General features: G+C 37.1%; 1 protein-coding gene across 1 annotated transcript in view; it reads left to right on the top strand.

The window, feature by feature from the left end:
• The first annotated feature begins 13,652 nt into the window (after window positions 1-13,652).
• LOC124789993 (enolase-like) overlaps window positions 13,653-18,342 on the top strand; it is a 111,724-nt gene continuing 107,034 nt past the window's right edge. The window contains 2 exon segments of the mRNA XM_047257538.1: window positions 13,653-13,731; window positions 13,876-14,052. Coding sequence (XP_047113494.1) covers window positions 13,669-13,731; window positions 13,876-14,052 — 240 coding nt within the window. The 5' untranslated portion in view covers window positions 13,653-13,668.

Below are 18,342 nucleotides of genomic sequence, written 5' to 3'. Positions count from 1 at the left end.
TTTTCTATCCATAGCTCTACATTTAAATTATCATCTGCAATGCAGTAGTTACTGTTTGACATTTCTTTAGAGAGACTGTGTACCATGGATGATGCCTCCCATCATGGTTATCCTACTACCATTTTGTGTGTATTATCTATCCAAGATTCCCCAGCTGTTCTTCTAAACTTGAGGCATAGTTCCTCTATATGACCTACCTGTATAGCTACATTTCTTCAAGTTTCTTCTTGTCATATGACACTACTTCTTAGTCTTGTTTACCTTTGTACTGCCTTTAGTTTCCTTTTTATTTTATCTACAATTTTAATACATTGCCTCATGGTCACTGATACCAGCTTAGGGTGAACATCCTCGAAGAGGAATGGTTTGTAGGTCACCATTAGATCTAACATATTTCCATCAGAACTATCTGTTCTAGGCAGTTTTCAGAGAAAGCATTTAGTATTGTTTCGCAGAAAGCGTTATCGCTCTCACGACTTAAAAATCTATAATTACCCTCAAATAAGGTGAAGCTGACAGCAGATGTGAAATTGACTGAAAAGTTCAAAAAAGATTTTATGTTAAGTAACTAGGTATATGAGGGTGAGTCAAATGAAAACCTTAAATTTGTAATAACAAATCGAAATTTCACACCGTTATCCTGTAAGTTGGTAAGGTTGCTACAAACAGCATGCAGAATGGCCTGCAGGTGGCAGCATAGTGCAGATGTACACATACCATTGCAGTATCAGTATAAAGATGGCCACCCCACTTGCGACTTGCACCAGGGAAGAACAGTGTTCTGTTATTTGGTTTTTGCGCAGTGAAGGTATGAAACCTATTGAAATTCATCGACGATTGAAGGTTCAGTATGGTGATGCATGTTTGTCACAGCAGCAAGTCTATGAATGGAGTAGGAAGTTCGCAAATGGTGTGACTTCAGTGGAAGGTGCTCCTCGTCCAGGTCAGGTACAACGAGTTGTGACTCCACAGAACATTGCAGCAGTTGAAGCCATAGTGAAGGAAAACCACCAAGTGACACTGAATGACATTGCAGCATGTTTACGGATTAGTCATGTGTCAGCATACCACATTGTGCATAATGTGCTCCAGTTTCACAAAGTGTCTGCAAGATGGGTGCCACGGCAACTGGCTCCTGAAATGAGAGAACGATGTCTTGATGCATATGAAGAACTTCAGTACTTTGAATGAGTAGGTGATGGCTTCCTTGCAAGAATCATTACTGGGGATGAAACCTGGGTTCACTTCCACCAACCGGAAACGAAGAGAGTGAGCAAGGAATGGCGCCATTCCTCATCACCAAAACCAAACAAGTTTCGAACAGAACCATCAGCAGGGAAGGTTATGCTTCCTCTCTTTTGAGATAAAGAAGATGTCATTTTGGAGCATTACATGCCTAGAGGGACCACTGTCACCAGTGCATCATACACAGATCTCCTAAAAAATCATCTGCGGCCAGAAATCAAATCAAAGCGTCATGGATTGCTGCAGCAGGTGTCCTTTTGCAACATGACAATGCAAGGCCCCACACTGCCCGTACAACAGTTGCAACAATCACAAACCTGCATTTTGAGTGTCTTCCTCATCCACAATACTCACCAAACCTTGCCCCAAGTGATTTCCATATGTTTGGACCCTGATGAAGAGGTACGCCACACAGTGCATGCATGAGTGGTTGCGCAGACTACCAAAAGAATTTTTTTCTAAAGGAATTTAGGCACTTTGTAAGCGCTAGAGGACTTGCATTGAGTGTGGGGGAGATTATGTTGAAAAGCGATACAGCTTTGTACCACTTCTACGCAATAAATAATATTTTAAAAAAAAATTTAAGGTTTTCTTTTATTTTAGTTAGTATACTTACTGTTCGAAAGTATTTAATTCGTGGTAGTGGCTAAATATTAGTATTCTGAACTTCCATTTGAATATCAATAATTTTCAGACGGACTGATTTTTAACTTTTTTAATGAGCTAAAATTTTTATTCGAGTGACTGGCATAAAACAACTCATGTCTGTTATGTGTGTTGTGCACTGACCCTTCACAATGACAACTAGAGCAATAACAAAAGTTACTCTATTATACTTACCTATTTGTGTTGTTGTTGTTGTTGTTGTTGGGGTTTTCATTCCGAAGGCTGGTTTGATCCTGATCTCCATGCTACTCTATCCTGTGCGAGTCTCTTTGTCTCCGAATAACTAATGTAGCCTACATCTTTCTGAATTTGTATACTGTATTTGTTCTTGGTCTTCCTCTATGATTTTTACCCCCCACACTCCACTCCAATATTAAATTGGTGATCGCTTCATGTCTCAGAATGCATCCTACCAGCCAATCCTTTCTTTTGGTCATGTTGTACCACAAATTTCTTGTGTCCCCAACTGTATTCAGTACCTCCTCGTTAGTCATGTGATAGACCCTTCTGATCTTCAGCATTCTTCTGTAGCACCACATTTTTAAAGCTTCTCTTCTTTTTTTATCTAAACTCTTTATCATCCATGTTTCACTTCCATACAAGGCTATATTTCTTTTCTTCAAAACACTTTTCTCACCGTTGCCATTCCACATTTGATACCTCTCTACTTTGACCACCGTCGGTTATTTTGCTGCCGTAAAAGGAACACTCATCTATTACTTTAAGTCTCTTGTTTCCTAATCTAATTCCCTTAGCATCACCTGATTTAATTTGACTACATCCCATCATCTTTGTTTTGCTTTTGCTGATGCTCATATTATATCCTCGTTTCAAGATACTGTCCATTCCATTCAGTGGCTCTCTCCAAGTCCTTCGCCGTCTTTGACAGAATTGCAGTGTCATCGGCAAACCTCGAAGTTTATATTTCTTGTCCCTGAACCAAACCTTAATTCCAACCATATATTTTCCTTTGGTTTCCTTCACTAGTTGTTCAAAGTACATATTGAATATCATCAGGAATAGGCTACAGTCTTGTCCCACTCCCGTTTCAACCACTGCCCACCTTGCATGACCCTCGACTCCTTTCACTGCCATCTGGTTTCTGTACAAGTTATAAATAGCCTTTTGCACCCTGTTTTTTTTACCCCTGTTACTTTCGGAATTTCAAAGAGAGTATTCCAGTCAACATTGTCAAAAGTTTTCTGAAAGTGAACAAATGCTATAAATGTACTTTCTCTTTCCTAAACCTATCTTCTAAGATAAGTATCGCCTTGCGTATTCCTACATTTCTCTGGAATCCAAACTGATCTTCCTTATGGTCTGCTTCTACCAGTTTTTCCATTCTTCTGTAAAGAATTTGTGTTAGTATTTTGCATACATGACTTATTAAACTGACAGTTCAGTAATTGTCACACCTATCCGCAAATGCTTTTTTTGGAATGGGAATTACTACATTCTTCTTGAGGTCTAGGTGTATTTTGCTTGTCCCATATGTCATGAACACCTGATGGAAAGAGTCTTGTCATGTCTGGCTCTCCCAAGGCTATCAGTAGTTCTGATGAAATATCATCTACTCCCAGGGCCTTGTTTTGATCTAGATCTTCCAGAGCTTTGTCACATTCTTCTTGCAGTAACATATTTTCCATCTCATCTTCATGTTCGTCTATTTCTCTTTCTATAATATTGCTTTCAAGTTCATCTCCCTTCCACCTTTCAGCTCTCCCTTCTTTGCTTAGGACCCATTTACCTCTGAGCTCTTGATATTCATACAGCTGCTTCTCATTTTCCCAAAGGCCTCTTTAACTTTTCTGTAGGCAGTATCTATCTTTCCCCTAATGTAATAAATTTCTGAATGCATATATTTGTCCTCTAGCTAATCCTGCTTAGCAGTTTTGCACTTCTTGCCAATCTAATTTTTAAAACATTTGTATTCTATTTTGCCTCCTTCACCTGCTGCATTTTTAAATTTTGTTCTTTTAACAGTTAAATTTAATATCTATTTGTTTTATCCATGGATTTCTGCTATGCATTGTCTTCTTACCCATTTGGTCCTCTACCATCTTCACTATTTCATCTCGTAAAGCTACACATTCATCTTCTGCTGTATTCCTTTCCCCTGTTCTAGTCAATCATTGCCTAATGCTCCCTCTGAAGCTCCCACAGTGACTGATTCTTTCAACTTATCCAGGTCAAATTTCCTTAATTTTAGCCGCATGGGCTAGCCATGCGGTCTGAGGCGTCTTGTCACGGTCCACGTGGCTCCTCCCGTTGGACATTTGAGGCCTCCCTCGGGCATGGGTGTGTGTTTGCTGTCCTTAGCGTAAGTTTGTTTAGGTTAAATTAAGTAGTGCGTAAGCTTAGGGACCGATGACCTCAGCAGTTTGACCCCGTAAGACCTTACCACAAATTTCCAAATTTTTCCTTAATTTCCTACCTTTTTTCAATTTGTGGCCAGAGTCCAAATCTGCCCCTGGAAATGTCTTACAATTTAAAATCTGGTTCCTAAATCTCTGTCTAACCATTACATTATAATAATCTGAAACTTTCTGGTGTCCTCCGGTCACTTCCATGCATACCACCATCTTTTATGATTATTAAACCACATTGTGGCGACCATTAAATTATGCTCTGTTCAAAAATCTTCCAGGTGGCTTTCTCTTTCATTCCTTCCCCCCAGTCCATAATTCACCTAATATTTTTACATCTCTTCCTCTGTCTACTATCAAATTACATTAAATTTTCATCTCTGTTAACTATCTGAATAGTTTCTTTTATCTCATCATAGATTTCTTCAGTTTCTTCATCATCTGCAGAGCTCATTGGTATGTAGATGTGACTACTGTGGTAGTCATGGGCTTCATGTCTGTCATTGCTACAATAATGTGTTAGCTATGCTGCTCATAGTAGCTTATCCGCATTCCCATTTTCTTATTCATTATTAAACCCACTCCTGCATTACTTCTATTTGATTTTGTCCTGTTTCTCCAGTCAGCAAACTTCACCAGTTCCCACTGTAACAAACTTCAACCTATCAATTTCCCTTTTTAAATTTTCTAATCTACCTGCCCAATTAAGGGATCTAACATACCATGCCCCAATCCATAAAACATCATCATTTAACCATACAGTAGAGCTTCAGGTCCTCAAGAAAAATTACAGCAGCAGTTTCTCCTTGCTTTCAGCCGTTCGCAGTACTGACACAGTAAGGCCATTCTGGTTGATATTACAAGGCCAGATCAGTCAATCATCCATCCCCTGCAACTACTGAAAAGGTTGCTGCCCCTCTTCAGGAACCACATGTTTGTCTGACCTCTCAACAGCTACCCCTCTGTTGTGGTTGTGTTTATGGCAGAGCTAGGCATGCAAGCCACCCCACCGACTGAACGTCCATGGTTCATGGGGGACTTATCTATTTATAGACACAGAAATAAAACTCTTCTACTTCTTGGTGGAAGTGGGCTAAGGCTGACTACCTGACTCTAGATGTTCTTTTGTGAACAAATGTTTGTGTATGTGATCTAATGAATGCAGCAACAATGTGACACTCTGGATGAAGCAACAATTGTCTATGCACATATTTTTCAAAGCTTGATACCTGTGTTTTCTGTTCTGTTTTATATTACTGTCCTGAGTTTTTTCTTGACACCCGTCTCATTATATTACTGAGCGGGCGCTGAAGACCTTGCTGTCATGCGCCCATAAAACCCTCTACTACTACTACTATAACAATCTGACGTGGAGTGGGAAAGTCATAGTTGCAAATGGTTGTTTGTTAACTTCTGAATTCATCCTGTAGGTCGCAGTTCTATTTATTGCATCATAAAGGTGAGATCAAAGAGTTGTGCATACAGACATAAATTGAGTTCTTCGAAGAAACAGAGCCTGGATGTTTTAGAACTATCTTATAGAACTTTTAAATGGAAAGATAAGCATTAACAAGGCTAACAGAGCGTATACAATTCCTAAAGGGACCCTGATAAACAGGATGGTTGTCAAGGCAAAACACAAGGTGGTCGGGCAGTTTTTAGTCCTAAAGAAGAAGAGGTTCTATTGATAGGACTTGCTCAGTTGTGGAAACTGGGGATTTCTGCTTTCTGCCATGGATCTTCGATGTGTAGCAGCAGCATTCCTTTGCATTCCTGCTCCAAAAAAAACCTGGAATAGAAGGCCTATGTGAGGGATGGTCTTATGAAATGCCAAGGATAACAAGATGTTACATTCTTATGTGGAAATGTGTCTCATTTTATGTGACCTGTAATTGATAATACAGATATGATCAAGGTTTTAGATGGTACAAAAGAAAAAGAAATTGCCATACCCATTAGTTGGGAGAAAAGGGGGAGGCGGGGGGAGATTTTTCTTTTGAAGTTAACATCTTGGGGTTGACTATACATTGTACATGTTTTTTGTGTATGTTTCTCTGGAATTTCATAGATCAAATTTTTTTGTCTGTAAAGTTTCTTTGTTACTCTGAAATTATTATTAAAATTTAGTTACCAGTACTGGTACTATGCCACATTTATTTTTCAATTGTTGATATAGTTTCAGAACAATTAAAGTCACCCAAGAGTCATAAACAATCCACAATTATTACATAACAGGTAATTGATCAATTCACGCCCAGGTGGGGTAAAGTCCATAACGCAGCTTTTCTTTTCGGTGTCTTAGAGCAAATGTAGTGGGGTCATTCCATGTCAGTCCAACCACCATGGTCTGAGTTTTTGATATAACTCAGCATATTTCTTCCATTTATGGATTTAAGTAGTAATTCAACATATTATTTCTCCCAAATGGTTTGGGTTTTACACCCAGTTAAAGTTTCTGGAATTTCACAGCTTTTGGTTGTCAGGCAGAGGAAATACAATGTGTTCAAATATACAGAATAATTGATATCTTCCTTATTTATATACGAATATTTTTTGTGTAAGCCTATGCATCAGTAAGCAAAGAGTTCCAAGAAATGTTGATTAAAACATGATGAAAGTTCACACAGCAAGGAGACAATCCTTAATTGCAGATTTCAATTTTTTTTAAAATCCAAGTGCAGAGAACAACACTAACAATGTCATTGAAAGGAAGAGAATACTCAAATAATGTTTTTTTATTCTTCTTCCAAAAGATGCACTCTACCAAATAACAAAATATGAGGTTTTTTACTTCTTATTGTTTATTACTTCATAGATGAAAATAATCGAGAAAATTTATATGCTTGCTTACGGTGTGTTGTGTTTACATTTTTTTTTTTTTTTTTTTTTGCTTAACCGTATCCATTTTGCTTTAAAAACTTGAAAAGTAAACAATATTGAGTAATTAAAACAAGATTAAATACATTGTCTGAAGGAACATGATTTTAAACAAAAAACTGACATGGCGAATACATATCAATGTAGGATTATATTTCATATATGGTTACAAAAATCGCTATTAAAATGCATTTAAATTCTAGATCATTGTTCTTTAAGTGTCTTCAGTATTTTTCTTTAAAAACTTGAAAAGTAAACAGTATAGAGTATTTAAAACAACATTAAATACATTGCCTGAGGGGACATGTCTTTAAAGAAAAAAACTGACATGGCAAACACATATCAATATATGATTATATTTCACATATTGTTACAAAAATCAATATTAAAATTCATTTAAATTCTAGGTCATTGTTCTTTAAGTGTCTTCAGTATTTTTGGAAATTTGAATATTAACGTAAGACTTGCTTTCTTGAGTGAGTCTGTAAGTCCTCCTAGTCATTGCATTTGAAGGATCCACAATTGTAATGACATGATGGATGGGTTTCACACATGAACCTTCTTTCTCGAGCTAGAAAAATAACTCTGATGGCCCATGGGGAAAATTTTATAGACACATCTTCTCTCTTTGGCATTTACATCACTAACCATACCAAAATACTGTAACTTACCTTAAATTCAAACCATAAAACATCCATAATATAAATGACCTAGTTTCACAAATAAAGTTTGCTCATGAGAGCTGCTTTTGCATCACCACTAAGTCTTCTGGCCTCATTTATTCCCAAGTCATAGATTGGTTAGAAGTTGTGAAAAATTCTTGTTTCTAGAAGAGTTTCAATGTTTTTCATGTGATTTTGCAAAGTCTGGCGAATTCAATTAACCACTTCTTTGGAGATAAGTTTAAATTAATATTTGTAATATTAACTTTTCAACATTTTAATAGTTCATTTGTTATTGTCATTTATCTGCCAAAATGTTGCTGTAGACTTTCCTTCCTAGCTAAGCATTTTACAATATCCCCACACCTTCATATTCTATTTTACCATGATTGGTTGCAAAAAATAATCACTGGGGTTTGAGTTAAGTTTTTCTGATGCAAAAACAGATCATTAAATTGTTTTTATACTGGCAAGCACAACCACTACTGAAGTAGTGAATGTTTGTCACATATGAGTAGTTTCCTTTTGGAAATGTTGTTACTGTGATTTGGATGTCATATACCATAGACACATCATGTTGAAGGTCATCAGAAATAATACATAGAGGTAAAACAAGTTTTTCATAGCTTGCATCCCTGCAGTAAATCATGACAGGATGAATAGTGCATGAATCTGAAGTGCAGTGGATGTCATATACCATAGACACATCATGTTGAAGGTCATCAGAAATAATACATAGAGGTAAAACAAGTTTTTCATAGCTTGCATCCCTGCAGTAAATCATGACAGGATGAATAGTGCATGAATCTGAAGTGCAGTGTAAAATGTAATCTTACCCTCCCACCACACATCACCATTAAAGTCACATTCCTTGCACAAATCTTGAAAATTATGAGGGGAGTAAGGTTACAAAAGAAGAACTTTTCTACTTATCTTCATTATCTCATTGTTGTTGTCGATGGCTCAAAGTCTTGTCTCGGAGTATTTTCTTGAAGCTGAAAATTTCGGTTTCTTAGGTTTGTGATGACAAAATAACCACTGAAAAGTTGTCTGTTAGTATGAATATCTTTTTATTTTATCACATTCTTCTAAATAACACTGACTTTACAATTTCCACGTTCAAAAAACCTAATAATTACATTGTTGTTGACAAGTTTAGCAAAATACATTTGTTTCCATCAGAGGCAATGCCCACCAGTACCTATATTCTGCGGTGTTCACATTATTCCAAAGAGTTTACAAAGCAAGATGAATCATCGCTAAAATATTTCATTATTTTATAAATTAATCCAGGAAGAGTGGAGCACATGGCTTACCACTAAATGTACTTTTCTGTAATTGAAATACTTTGTCAGGTGGTAATCTGACATCTGCTACCTCATCTTTGGCATTTAAAATAGCTCCAGTGCTACACTCATCAATTTTAATTTTTTTACTTTATTTGAAGTAGCTGTTTCCTGCAAGATGTTCACAATTTTTGACGTGGTTTTAATTTATAGCCCTTTGGAAAAAAGAAATCTGCTCTGTTCTATGGCTACAATACAAAGCTTTTTACTTTTTTTTTTTTTTTTTTTGATGGTTTATATTTCTTCAAAGGGCTGCAACCAATCTTTTGTAAAAATTCATACTTTTGCAGAAGCCTACATTGATGGTGAACACAAATAGTTTTTAAATTGACACCAGCTTCCATTTGCACTTTTAAGATACTTAAATTAGTTTCAAATAGTTCTTCAATAGAGTGTATGGCTTTTTGTTTGATATACTTTAATAAATGACAATCACTGTCAGTAACTCCCTGACACTGCATTTCTCCATTACACAGCAAATTTTAAAAATGTTAAAAAACACTATAGCTAGTTACACTTATCACAATAATTATTGTCCACTGTATTATTTAGAAGCTGAGATAAATTGTTGGGTGAAGTGTGTCATTCACAGCTATTTTCACACTGTTGTAATATCTGGAAAAGAAACAAAATTTGACCAACATCTTTTCCTTCTATCAGAAACTGAAGAATTACTTATTAAAATAGTTGAGCTATACTCACCTGTACACACTACAAGGGAATGTTATTCAACAGTTTACAGAAATAAGGTAACAACAGTATGATGCCATTATTGATTCCATAACTCATTCAGAAAGAAGCAGTAGAGTGTTCAATGCATTACATAAACAGAGTTAATGCCTTCACATTAAGCAAAGTGTTTAATTTTATTTTTGTTACACGTTACTTTTACTTTTGAAGGGTAGCAAGATGGACATTGTTAAACAAAAGAAGAGTAAACTCAGCAACTCTACACTCTGTGGGTAAACATGTGAGTTTTGTTAATAGTTTTTGTCTGTGAAGTAATAAACAACAAATGAGTGAAAAACTCATTAATTTTAGTTTCTTATTTGATAGAGTACATCTTTTAGAAGAGGAATATAAAAAAAGAGTTACTTGATTAACCTTTTCCGTTTCAGTGATATTGCTCTTAGCATGGGTTCTGTATTTGGTTTCAAAAAAAAAAAAAAAAAGTGAAAACTGCAATTAAAGATTTTTTCCAGCCATGAAAATTTCATGATGTTTTAATTAACATTCTCTGAACTCTATATATTGATGCACACACAAATAAAATTGTATCAGCATTTGTTGGTAAATAAGGAAGAAATAAATTATTTTGTATATTTGGACACACTGTATTTTCTTCACTTGACAACCAAAATCTGTTAAATTCCAAAAACTTCAAAACACTACAAAATCTAAATGGTTTGAGGCAGCATAGAAATATTTTGGTTCCTTAATTAGATTAAAAAAAGGGAACGAATATGCCAAGTTACATCAAAACATGAGACAATATCTGTCAGTTGTTATTTTCTCATTGATTTGTCATGGAATGACGCAGTAAAGCCCAAGAATTTTCTTGCTACAGTGCAGTACCCATGCTCTGAAACAAAAACCAATACATAAATTTTATTGGTTTCAGAAATATTTGAGTTTAAAGTCCAAAATCAGCCAACTTCATCTCATTTTATGGTATCCCAATTACTAGTTGAAGGATTTATGTCTCCTCCAATGATGAGAATATGACTGGTGAATATATGTAGCCTATTAAAAAGACAAAGTTTCACTAAAGCTTTTGGTTACATTTTGGGGTGTTATGTTTGACAATAGAAGAATCCAATTTTAAGTGTATGTCCACCCTTGCTGCTGAGACTTTGCTTAACAGTCTTATATGGTAGCTTCGGTTTCTATGTTGGTGGACTTGAATTTCTTGTCTAGTGAAATGAATACACACCTACAGTTTCCCTCAGTGTATCCTTTTGATATTCACATAGATTTATGCTAAAAACATTATTGCTGTCAATTTAAGGTATAAACAGTTCTGTGTATCTGGCATTACATGAGCTGCACTACTGTTTAGTGGTGTTTCTGACTCTGGAATTTTAATTGTCTCATATGTGGATAGCATTTCTTTGGATCTTACACCAATAATATAGTGTCTCCTACAGCTGTCATTACACGGACTGGATGAAGAGTCACCTAACCTAAAAAGCTTCTGTTCAGAACCAGAGGGCTACAATCAGTTCTGGGGATAATGTAGCAGCTTCAGTGAAATTCTGTTGAGATGAGCTGATCTATTGCCATCCTCTCTTGTAGTTGGTAGAGCCCAGACAGCGAGCATTGATCGTTCCAGTGTGTGCCACAACCTGCAGTTTATTACATCTTGATCCCTTAGTGGCTGCCAGAACAGCTGAATGTGGCCTCCTGAAATACACACAGAATGTAGAAGATGATCCTTCCCATCCTTTGCTGCCATTCGCCTAAGTGAAACTACTATTTTACATTTTAATGGTGCTGCCATCATTTGACTGTAACAATTTTTATTTTATTGTTATACAATCCAAGTTTTGACATTAGGCCATTTTTCAAGTACAAAAACTTATTTATATGTAAAGATAAAGATATTTCATAGTAAATCAACAGTTGTGAGCTATTGTTGTGTATTCTGCAAATCTGGACTTTTTGGAAAATCATTTCCCATATTGGAGTGTAGGTACTAATTTGATAGTGCAATATTTTCACCTTTTCTGGCTGTCAGCCTTTCAGTGCTGCTACATAAGTCTGCTAGCAAACATAACTCATAAAAGTCAAGACAGAAAGTAAGCTTCGAAGAATCAATAAATTTATCCCAGACTTTTCTCTCATTGTAACATACACCACTTTCTTCGGTGCTGTTGCTACAGCTCTGAAACGTAATTTGCAATCCTCTTTAATGTAATGTATCATAAAATTATTTATATGTCAAAATTATTTATATGTCAAAATACAAATAAGATTTGGTACTTGATATATCAATAATATTTTGTATTTGAAAATGACCTAAGGCTGAAATCTGGATTGTTTAACAATAAAATAAAAATTATTACAGTCAAATGGTGACAGCATCATTAAGAAAATTCACCATGACTGTCACTTCAGCCAAAATAAAAATTATATACCATGTAACAAATGTTCGAATTCTCAATGACTGACAGAACCTGTACTTTTCTGTTTGCTTCCCTCTGCCATGGGACACAGCAGACTTCTCTGCAGGTTAAGTGTGACCCAATTGCTGCGTCACTTTCAGTGGGAAATAGCGCCTCAGATATGTTGGTAAGTGGAGCGAATGTAGTACTCTGAATTTTTACTGGTTGCTGCTTACCTGTTTCTTCTTAATCTCAAAACAAAATTTCTATGAGCTCAGCCCCTCCAGATCAAGGTCCTGGATTTGGCTCTTTGTACTGAACCCCCTAACCCTACCACTGACTCGATCCTCACAGTCTAATTGTCAAGTAATGCCAGATCTTTTTTAGTCAGGAGGTAGTATCCAAAGAGAGGATAGTACCTGTGATAATTTTGGTATTTCTGGTAAACAACTCTTGGTAGTTGCCCAACACACCCTTTTACTGGAGCTTCCATTCACTTGTCAACAGTCAGGGTGACTTTCAGCTACTTGCGAACAGCAACTAATTCATTTGGTTGGTGCAATTTTGATCTGGGTAGTAAACAAATACTGGCAACTTTAAATTAACTTTGCTTATTCCCTTTTAATTTCATGACACATTACATTAATGAGGATTGCAAATTCCCTTTCAATAGCTGAAGCAGCAGTGCTCAAGAAAGTGGTGAATGTTATAATGAGAGAAAAACATGGGATAACTGATTCTTCAAAGCTTACTTTTTGTCTTGACTTTTAGGAGGTTGTGTTTGTTAGCAGACTTATGTAACAGTGCTGAAAGGCTGACAGCCAGAAAAGGTGAAACTATTGCACTATTGCATGAGTACCTACACTCCAATAAGGGAAATGATTTTCCAAAAAGTCAAAGTTTGCAGAATACGCAACTGCAGCACACAACTGTTGATTTACTATGAAATACCTTATGCATAATCCTTGTAAGCTTCCAGTAACTCTCAGAAATGAACCTTTACTCACAAAGATATACACTGAAATTAGAGGAAATGGTTATCTAAACAAGGATGCTGTTGCCGAAATTTCTAGGAAACACAGATGTATTTTACGACTGACAATACAGTAGCAGTTTTGCATGTCACTCAAAATTGTCCCAGATTCTCTTATATATGGCAGTAGACAAATATCTTAACATATTCAGTGAAATGTGAAGGACAAATGACACGAATGGTAAAGTGTAAGAAGCTAGAGTTTTGAATTGCATCTGTCTTTACACAAGGAGCCTACACATTTGTGAATATTTCATTTGACATTACAGCAGCTGTCTGTACATTTTTGAATATTATTTGTGTGATCTGATTGCAGAATGATGTTGTTTCAGCTGCTTACTGACATAAGCAAATAAATTTTGCATCAGTATGCCTCTTCAGAATTGCTATGCAAGACAGATTTTTGACTCAAGAGGAAATCCTACAGTTGAGGTACATGAAATGAGGTAGTTTTGCAATAATTTTTGTTTGTGGATTAATCTTGTAGGCTAGTTATTGCCTTTATGTTGAATGTGAAGAAATTATGCATTTTTGTATTACTGAATACATTTTTCTTTTCAATTTATTTTTTAATAGGTGGACTTGTTGACAGATCAAGGCCTGTTCCGTGCCGCTGTTCCATCAGGGGCAAGTACAGGTGTTCATGAAGCCTTGGAACTTAGAGATGAGGAGAAAAACAATTACATGGGCAAAGGAGTTAGGACTGCTGTTGACAACATCAACAAAATCATTTGGCCTGCACTTTCTAAATCGGTACTGTTGTAGCCCTTATTCTAATACAATGTGACATATTACCAGCTTTCAGTCAATTCATGGTTTTCTGAGAAAGAAAAAACCTTGGCCAGACAAGTTGTGGAAGGTGTTTCTAATTGCTGTTTAGTATCACTAGAAATGAGGACTTGTATTCCAAACATAGGGGTGAAAAAGGAGGTATAAGCAATCTGAAGGTTGTCATGGACACCACAGGTATGATCTTATTGGAAATTGTATGTTCCTGTTGCCTCCTATCACCTTTGAACTGATCTGTCAGGATATTTAGGGGAGAACCTACAGTTTGATGTGAGCTACAAATCACATTATAACTTGGTATTTTTCATATTAATAGATCAATGTCAGAGGTGAAGGAAGCAAAAAATTACAGAAAAATCCTAGGACTAATTGAGGATTGAACCATAGACCTTCCCCATTGTGTTATGTTTAATTTTTCAAAGTGTCATCAGTCAATAAATATCCACAAAGCAGAACAATTTAATATTTGAACACAAACACAACTGTTAAGAAGTGTTAGTCTGACTCTTGAAATTAAAAGATCAACTCATCAAGGTTGCCCATAATACTGAGGAACTGTCAACAGACCCTCCTCATTTTCTCTACAAATGTTTTGAGTGTGGGAAATACTTTCCTCACAAACCTTGCACACGTAGCCCAGTGGTACATTAGTATGTGTGGGCATTAGCGGGAAAAAAAGGCAAATATGACATGGAAAGTACTTCTGATTTTTCAGTTCCTTTATTGGAACAGGACACAATTACATAAAAATTAACATGGGACATTACCAAAGCAAAATCACAAAGCAATAAAAATGGACCCAGTTGATATGATTCCAGTAGCACACAGTAACCTCACAGAATTGAAGTTTCAGCAAGTGACAAGTAAAAGTGTCAACAGTTATGCACGACTATTCCCTAACTTGCAAATACAAGGAAGGAAAACTTACGGGCATGGGAATGGTGGACTGGCAATCAGGTGACATACGGCACACTATCCACTGTGATGCACTCATTCCTGAGAATTCTGTGATACAAAAGTAGCCTACTGATCCTGTGAAACTGTTGGGGGTGGCATGAAAAACATCAATCTAAAATTGGTCCATATGAACAAATTTCTAATGCTCTACCACTAGTGCTCAGCAAGGCTTTTGCAGGTGCCTGCAATCATTGTTCAGGTGAAGCGTGTTATTCAGACTCAGCAGTGTCGTCTTCTCTGTAGCCATACATGTCCAGAATGCAGTCACTGTGCCTTGTGGCAAGTCAAAAATCTTCAAGTTCAAACAGCATAAAGGACACTCACTGTAAAACACTATCTCACTTAAATGAGCACATCAATCATTCAGCATTGGCATGGAAAGTGCTAGTCAGGGAGTTGTTTCCATTGCATGCTTCTCTCCAGGAAAAACCCCAGAGCTGCCACAAGGCAGTGCATGGTGGAGAGAGATTTCACTATGTCGGTCCGCTTTGCTCAAAGCCGATCCAAGTCACCTGCTGTTGTTATCTGCTGAAGTTAAAAGGTGGCGAGCATGCATGCACTGCAGCATGTCGCCACATGTATATGATTTGAATTAACCAAATAAATGGTTAATATGTTCTCCTCTGATGTGTTAGGTGAAGGTGTGCTATGCAGTTAATAGATAGAGATGTTGTAAACCCCACTGAACATTTATTTCAACACTTAATTTGACATAACCAATGGAAAGGACAGGTTGGAATATTAACAATTATGAAAAGAATGGATTTCTACACACTTTAAAGATGACACATCAAGTCACAGACAAGTACAATGAAAAGACTGTTGCACACTGAGCTTTAGGCCAAATCCTTCTTCAGAAAAGAAAGAAAAACACACACATTCACACAAGCAGACACACTTCATGCACATATGACCACTATCTCTGGCCACCGTAGCCAGCGTTTTATCGGTGGATATGATATGCTGCTCCAAACTTTGCTGCCAGTAGCAAAGCATCCCTGCCAGTAGCTTGCAGCTTCCCTGCCAGGCATCACAGCAATTGCCCAGATTGATGATATATTTCCCCCTCTCCTGGCCAATACGGGGAAGGATGCTTGGTGTGAGAGGTCAAAGTGCTTTTGCCACTGTACGGCACAGGTAGGCTGCTGATAGTGAGTGGTTGACCATCTTCTGCTCCATGTCATCCCTTGAAGGGAGAAGGCAGTGGAGACGCTGGCAAAGTAGGGCATTTCCGTTGGTGTGGGCATTGTCTCAGAGTGGGATGTTTGGACAGCTGGTCAGAAACCCTCGGAAGGGCAGTTCCTGGTTGCCCTGAGGGCTCATTGGTGGTGCTGACCATGGTTGTTCTTGGAATGTGGTGGCAAGAGCTGGTGGCATCTGGTGCAGACAGTTCCAATATAGCTGATTCCACTGTTTTTGTAGTTGACACCAGTTGTTGTAACCATCACCATTTGATGGACTGATGAAACATTATGGGTTTTCAGATCCAGCCTGTTGTGCCACCAAACATGCTGCCCTAATTGGAGTGCTAACTTTGTCCTCACCTAGCTCCAGTGGAGGAACAGCAGAGTGAGGTGCATCCATTGAGAGCTGAGAGGGGCCATGAAGCAGCTTGGCTGGATTGCAGCTGTTGATGAGTGTTGCTATTTTTGTTGCTAGAAAACAATTGAAATACCCTTCAGAAGTAGCCACACATAATTGTTTAAGCTTTTGAGTTTTAAAAATATGCAGACATCTTTCCATAGTGCCATTGAATGCAAACTAAAATATAGGCTTTTTTACATGATTGATGCCACTGTGGATACTGATGTGCTTAAAGATATTTACCATGAACTGTGACCCACTATCAGTAATAAGAGTACAGTGGATATCATCTTCAGTAAAGTGTTGGATCTCATGATAGTATGCATAGCTGGGCTGATTCCACATGCAGAGGTGTCAGTTGCTATAATTGAGATCACACCTTGTTGATATGTTGCTAGACATGGTGCTTATCTAAGGTTTTTAGTTGCTTAAATGCCTGTTGACAGGCCTGGGATCAATCGGATTTGGTGCCTTTTCTCTAATAAATTAAAGGACGTGAGATCTTGGTGCTCAAAAGGATTACTCAAGGATATAACTGATTTTACCCACAGACACTCACAAGTCTTTGTTTAGTTGGAGACTTTTCTTGCTTTCTGTGTGAGTGACTGTCAGTTGGAAGTAAATAATGAACATCTGGAAAGACTATATTTAAGGTCACACTGTGAAAGTCTGTGAAACAGAAGTTGCAAATTTCACAGATGTTCAATGTTTGTTTTACATGTGATGATAATATTATCTAGGCAATTTACACATTGTGGAATACCTTGTTAGATTGTTCGGTGTGTCTTTGTCATTGCCCATTTCGGTTTAGGCAGGCCAAGAAATAGTCTCAGATGTTACTGAACTAAAAATGTGTTAACATTCAGGACAAAGCAATAGATCCTTATTTTTTTGTTCTGCATCATAAAATTCCTGGCCTAAGGTGCAGGCCACTAAGGGGGTGCCTTGGGCAACATTCGTTACATATGTAAAATATTAGATATTTCGTTGCTCTTTTATTTTAAAGATAATAATTATCTGATTATAAGAAAGATTTAATTGTGAGAGTCTTTTTGTTGTGCCTATCTGTGACTCAGCTTCTCCACTGTATGGTTAGTAGCAACTTTCCTGCTCATAACATGTGGTCTAGCGGCTAGCATTGCTGTCTCTGGCCGGGTTGGGGATTTTTATCTGCCTGGGGATTGCGTGTTTGTGTTGTCCTCATCATTTCATCATCATCATTATTTGTGACAGTTGCTAGATTGGACTGTGTAAAAAAATTGAACTGTGTAAAAATTGGGACTTTATACGGGCGCTGATGACCATGCAGTTGAGTGCCCCCCAGACCAAACCTCATCATCATCACCCTTCTCATAATACTGTTACATTCCATCCTGGATTTTCCATTGCTTGATTTAATTTTCTGATTAAAATGATAACCTAAGTGAGAATTGAAAACTATCAAATTACCTTCCTTTGGGAATGTGGAATGCACTCAACAACTGTGAGATGACATTCATAATGATGGAGAGCAGCAATCAGTTGTTTCCTTTCTGGCTTTGTTAAAGCAGATAAAGATTTTGGCTAGTAACTATCCATTATCAGTGTGTATTTCAGATTTTTGGTATATGCCATGGTGTATTCAAAATCCGAATTAATGCACTGATCAGTTGTTTCGTTTCTGGCTTTATTAAAGCAGATCGAGATTTTGGCTAGTAACTAGCCATTATCAAT

Source organism: Schistocerca piceifrons, chromosome 3 (assembly GCF_021461385.2).
Source record: "Schistocerca piceifrons isolate TAMUIC-IGC-003096 chromosome 3, iqSchPice1.1, whole genome shotgun sequence".
Taxonomy (NCBI): Eukaryota; Metazoa; Arthropoda; class Insecta; order Orthoptera; family Acrididae; genus Schistocerca; species Schistocerca piceifrons.
The sequence above is the reverse complement of the archived record's forward strand: the minus strand, read 5'-3'. Positions and strand labels throughout refer to the sequence as shown.